This window comes from Tamandua tetradactyla, chromosome 2, assembly GCF_023851605.1.
Source record: "Tamandua tetradactyla isolate mTamTet1 chromosome 2, mTamTet1.pri, whole genome shotgun sequence".
Classification (NCBI taxonomy): Eukaryota; Metazoa; Chordata; class Mammalia; order Pilosa; family Myrmecophagidae; genus Tamandua; species Tamandua tetradactyla.
In genome coordinates this window covers 137,838,215-137,843,991 of record NC_135328.1, presented here as the reverse complement: position 1 = coordinate 137,843,991, position 5,777 = coordinate 137,838,215, and the positions used below count along the sequence as shown (strand labels likewise).

The 5,777-nt window shown below is 41.8% G+C and overlaps 1 protein-coding gene across 1 annotated transcript; it reads left to right on the top strand.

The window, feature by feature from the left end:
• Positions 1–1,794: 1,794 nt before the first annotated feature.
• Positions 1,795–2,180, top strand: COX8C (cytochrome c oxidase subunit 8C). The gene has a single exon (XM_077135960.1). It carries the CDS (start codon positions 1,877–1,879, stop codon positions 2,093–2,095), a length of 219 nt encoding a protein of 72 aa, XP_076992075.1. The 5' UTR covers positions 1,795–1,876; the 3' UTR covers positions 2,096–2,180.
• The last annotated feature ends 3,597 nt before the right edge of the window (positions 2,181–5,777 follow it).

The window sequence follows — 5,777 nt, the reverse complement described above, 5'->3', positions numbered from 1 at the left end:
GAATGCATAAATTCACTTCTACTCCCAGTGCATAGCTGGGAAATGATCATTTTTATCTCTGTGTGCACCATGGGAGTATTGAAAAGAAAACATGCAGATATTCTGAATTATTTAGAAGAATAATTGTGTAGTTCACATTATTATGACTTTGCATTTTTCAGATTAATCTTCTCTTAATGAATTAAAATGAAATATTTTTTCATAACTTTATAATCATGGATGCTTGAAATATTTTTTAAACTCAGTTAATATAGTTCCAGCCTTCACTTGCCCCAGCCAAAAATATTGTAATCATCCTTGACTCCTCCTTCCCCCTCATATACCATGTCTAAGAAGGCAGCAGATCCTATCGACTCTCCTTTCAAAAGATGTCCAGAATCCACCCACCCCTTACCACTTCCACGGCTGCCAGCCTGGTTGGTCCCAGCCACCACTGCCTCTCAGCCAGATGGCAGCCCTGGCCTCCCAACAGGTCTCTCTGCTGTTCCTCTGCCCCCTCTCTGTCTATTCTCAACTCAGTAGCCAGACTGGTCCTGTTAAAATGAAAGCCGGGGGGTGCGGGGGGCGATGCAAGGGTAGTTCAGTGGTAGAATTCTCACCTGCCATGCAGGAGACCCAGGTTTGATTCCTGGTCTATGCACTTCCCAAAAAACAAACAAGCCAAAAAAAACAAACAAACAAACAAAATTCAACAAATGGTGCTGCAATAATGGGATACTCACATGGAAGAATAATGAAATGTGACCCTGCCATACAGTATACAAAAAAAAAAAAAAAGCGGGTAATGAAGATGTTCTGAAATCAGCTATGGTGACAGTTGCTCATTTCTGCGAATAAACTAAAAGCCATTGAATTGTATACCGTAAATGGATGAATTGTATTTTATGTGAACTTTATGTCAATAAATCTGTTAAAAAGAAAATAAAAGACAAATAGGCTTTGTCATTCTTTAGCTCAAATCCTCCAATGACTTCCCATCTCATTCACAGTAAAGTTAAAAGCTCTTACTACATGGGCTTCGAATGGCCTGCCCTGATTCTCTTCTTTTCCTCCATCCGCCGCCTGCAGCCAGCCACACAAGCCTCCTTGCTGTTCCTCAAGCTTGCCCATTCCGTGTTCTTCTGTTTCCTCTGGCTAGAGTGCTCCTCCTCTGAATATCAAAATAGCTTGCTCCCCCAGATTTTTCAGGTCTGTACTCAAAGGTTGCATTCTCAAGGAGACTGTTGCAGAACTTATTTAGAGTTAAACCCATTCCTCCCCCTCTCCCAGTTTTTATCCCTATCCTTGTTTTATTTCTCTTCCTATGCTATATAATTTAATTATTTATTTGTTTATTGTCTGTTTTCCTCAACTAGAACATAAGCCCATGAAGACAGGGATTTTTTTGCCTGTTTTATTCACAGTTGTGTCCCAGGATTAAAAGAATGTACCTAGCACTTAGTAGGTGTTCAGTAAATCTATGTTGAATGAATGAAGCACTAGCTTACGATACTACCTTTTGAATCTGTGTCTGCTGTAAAACTAGACTGATTCCCTTACTTGGTGACCCCCCAGCTTCCCCCACTGGGTCGGTACATTCTAGGCTCTGGGTCCCATCTAGTTCCTGAATCCAGAACCAACACAGTCCCTGGTCCCAGAGCTCACAGGCTCAGCTGGGAGTAAACTTACTGCTTCTCCAATTCTGACTATATAACTCAGTTCTACCCCTGCTTTGCCCTTACAAACAATTACCCCTAACTTAGACCCAAGTTCCAGCAACTGGATTCTAGTTTTAAAACCCAAGCCTTGGACTCGCTACCTCGCCTCGCCTGAGCTACTGCTTCCTAGCTTCGCGTCTCAACACCTCAATACTTCGCGTAGCCTCTCTGGTCACGCCATGCCTCCCCTGCTGCGTCTGGCTGTACTCTGTCCGCTCTCCCGCCGCCGCGGGGCCCCGGTGGTCTTCCAGTTCCGCAGCCGCCTCATCCACTCAAATCCTGGTCGTCAGTCGTTGTCCGCTGCGAACATTAGTGTTGGAGTTGTGGTTTTTTTTACTGCCTTCTTAACACCAATGGCTTGGGTGTTGCACCATCTGAACCAATTCAGAAGACATTAGATGGAAGAAGATGTAAAGCAGCCCTTAAAAACCAAAAACTTTCAGAAAAATCTGTAGCTTTTAAAAATGAATAAAAGTGCTTAGTTGGGACTTCCGGAGAAGATGGCGGCTTAGTAAGACGCGCGGGTCTTAGTTCCTCCTCCAGAAAAGCAACTAAAGAAACAGAAACAATACAAAACAGCTCCCGGAGTCACGACAGAGACCAAAAAGACAGCGTACCCCATTCTGGAACAGCTGAACGGGCAGGGAGAATCTGCTGCGGTGAGCTACCCGAGGGGCGCGCGTTTTCCCGGCCGGGGCGGCTGGCGACTGGGGTCCCCTCCACGCACGTGGCTCCCCGGTCTGACTGGGAACGTTGGATAGCGGGGCCCTCCCGTCACGCTTGGCGTTTCCGGCCAGCTGGGCAATTAGGACCGGCACTCTCCCAAGCCGCGGCGGCCAGCGACCCCCACCTCCACGCGCGGTTTCCCGGGCCGACTGCGGTGCAGACAGACAAGCGCCACGAGCGCCACCTACTGGGCAGGAAAAGAAAAACAGAGCCCAGAGATTTCACAGAAAAACCTTTCAACCAGCTGGGTCCCACACCCAGGGAAATCTGATCAAATGCCCAGACACCAGCAGAAAATAATGGATGACGCTCGGAAAAGTGAAGATATGGCCCAGTCAAAGGAACAAACCAATAGTTCAAATGAGATACAGGAGCTGAGACAACTAATGCTGAATATACGAACAGAAATGGAAAAATTCTTCAAAAACCAAATCAATAAATTGAGGGAGGACATGAAGAAGACATGGGCTGAACAAAAAGAAGAAATAGAAAATCTGAAAAAACAAATCACAGAACTTATGGGAGTGAAGGACAAAGAAGAAAAAATGGAAAAAACAATGGATACCTACAATGGTAGATCTAAAGAGACAGAAGCTACAATTAGTGAACTGGAGGATGGAACATCTGAATTCCAAAAAGAAACAGAAACTATAGGGAAAAGAATGGAAAAACTTGAGCAGGGGATCAGGGAACTGAATGACAATATGAAGCGCACAAATATACGTGTTGTGGGTGTCCCAGAAGGAGAAGAGAAGGGAAAAGGAGGAGAAAAACTAATGGAAGAAATTATCACTGAAAATTTCCCAACTCTTATGAAAGACCTAAATTTACAGATCCAAGAAGTGCAGCGCACCCCAAAGAGAATAGACCCAAATAGGCGTTCTCCAAGACACTTACTAGTTAGAATGTCAGAGGTCAAAGAGAAAGAGAGGATCTTGAAAGCAGCAAGAGAAAAACAATCTGTCACATACAAGGGAAACCCAATAAGACTATGTGTAGATTTCTCAGCAGAAACCATGGAAGCTAGAAGACAGTGGGATGATATATTTAAATTACTAAAAGAGAAAAACTGCCAACCAAGACTCCTATATCCAGCAAAATTGTCCTTCAAAAATGAAGGAGAAATTAAAACATTTATAGACAAAAAGTCACTGAGAGAATTTGTGACCAAGAGACCAGCTCTGCAAGAAATACTAAAGAGAGCACTAGAGTCAGATACGAAAAGACAGAAGAGAGAGGTATGGAGTAAAGTGTAGAAAGAAGGAAAATCAGATATGATATATATAATACAAAAGCCAAAATGGTAGAGGAAAATATTATCCAAACAGTAATAATACTAAAAGTTAATGGACTGAATTTCCCAATGAAAAGACATAGAATGGCAGAATGGATTACGACCCAGCAATACCACTGCTAGGTATCTACTCAAGGGACTTAAGGGCAAAGACACAGATGGACATTTGCACACCAGTGTTTATAGCAGCATTATCTACAATTGCAAAGAGATGGAAACAGCCAAAATGTTCATCAACAGACGAGTGGCTAAACGAACTGTGGCGTATACCTACGATGGAATATTATGCAGCTTTAAGACAGACTAAACTTATGAAGCATGTAATAACATGGATGGACCTAGAGAACATTATGCTGAGTGAGTCTAGCCCAAAACTAAAGGACAAATACTGTAAGGTCCCACTGATGTGAACCGACATTTGAGAATCAGCTTGGAATATATCATTGGTAACAGAGACCAGCAGGAGTTAGAAACAGGGTAAAATAATGGGTAATTGGAGCTGAAGGGATACAGACTGTGCAACAGGACTAGATACAAAAACTCAAAAATGGACAGCACAATAATACCTAAGTGTAATGTAACTATGTTGGAACACTGAATGAAGCTGCACCTGAAATATGGTTTTTTGTTTGTTTGTTTGTGTGTTTGTATCTTTTGTTTTTGTTTTTTTTCTTTTTCCTTTATATATATATATATATATATTATTAGCATTATTATTTTAATTCTCTTCTCTATATTAACATTCTATTTTTTTCTGCTGTTTTGCTAGTTCTTTTCCTAAATCGATGCAAATGTACTAAGAAATGATGATCATACATCTATGTGATGATACTAAGAATTACTGAGTGCATTTGTAGAATGGAATGATTTCTAAATGTTGTGTTAATTTCTTTTCTTTTTTTTGATTAATAAAAAAATTAAAAAAAAAAAAAAAAAAAAAAAAAAAAACCCAAGCCTTGATCCTCTCCCAGACTGAGTCTCATCACCATTGCAAATACATCCAGGCAAACTTCTCATGCTGCCTTCTGTTGGCCTGAAACTTGACAACTGGCCAGCTGGCAGACCCCACGGACATTACATCTGCCCATGGGCCAGTTATTAAGCTGTTGTCTTGCAACTCCCAACTCAACCTTCTATTCTCTGCTGTAAATCTGGGGCTGGGACGGCAAGTTACTTTTCTGTTTTGCCAACTGGCTCTATTAGGCCCTACCAACAGGGGGCGATAGAGAAAGACTGGAAAAGTGGAGGAGAAAGAAGAAACTTGTTCCTTCCCATCTACTTCCTGGCATTTCCACCTTTTAGAAACAATTCTTTCCTGTAGTAGCAGTGGAATCCGCTCTGCAGTTTTTCCTACAATTGAAGAAGTAGCCACAACATGGTGTAATTCCTTCTCTTTGCCCCAGACACCAGCTCCTCAGAGGTCTGAGTTTTAGCTCAATGGGGGTCACTCCTCTAACTTTCTAAGTTTTTAAACTCCAACATTTCTCTTTGTTTGCAGAGCCCTACAGGTAGTGGCTTCCTGAAGTAACTACCTCTGTAATACCTTAATACTTAATATGATCATATTTCATTACTTTATATATTAATATATAATAATAAATTAATGCTTAATACTCTATCTAGTAAATTACCAGCTATAACTTACCTAGTTAACAATTTGTTATATTAAATTATTTCTGTTGAAATAATTGATATGGTTTCTTGCTCCCTGCTGGATTTCAACAGATCCAACCCACCACTCAGGCTAACCACCTGGCTTCTACCTGCATTCCTGATGTTGGGGGACTGGGGGAGGTGGTCTAGGTAACGTCAGCGGGAACTCCTAGTTCACACTACCCTCTATTCTACATGGCCTTGCCTGAACCCAAAGATGGTCATGCTCTTGTGGCCCCCTCTACATGTCTCTTTGTCCCATCACCACATATTAAGCCACTTGTTTTTACCCTATCTCCTTCTTTAGATTGGGGTGACATACCAAAGATACTGTCCTAGTTTGCTAGCTGCTGTGTGCAACATACAAGAAATGGAATGGCTTTTAAAAGGGGAATTTAATAAGTTGC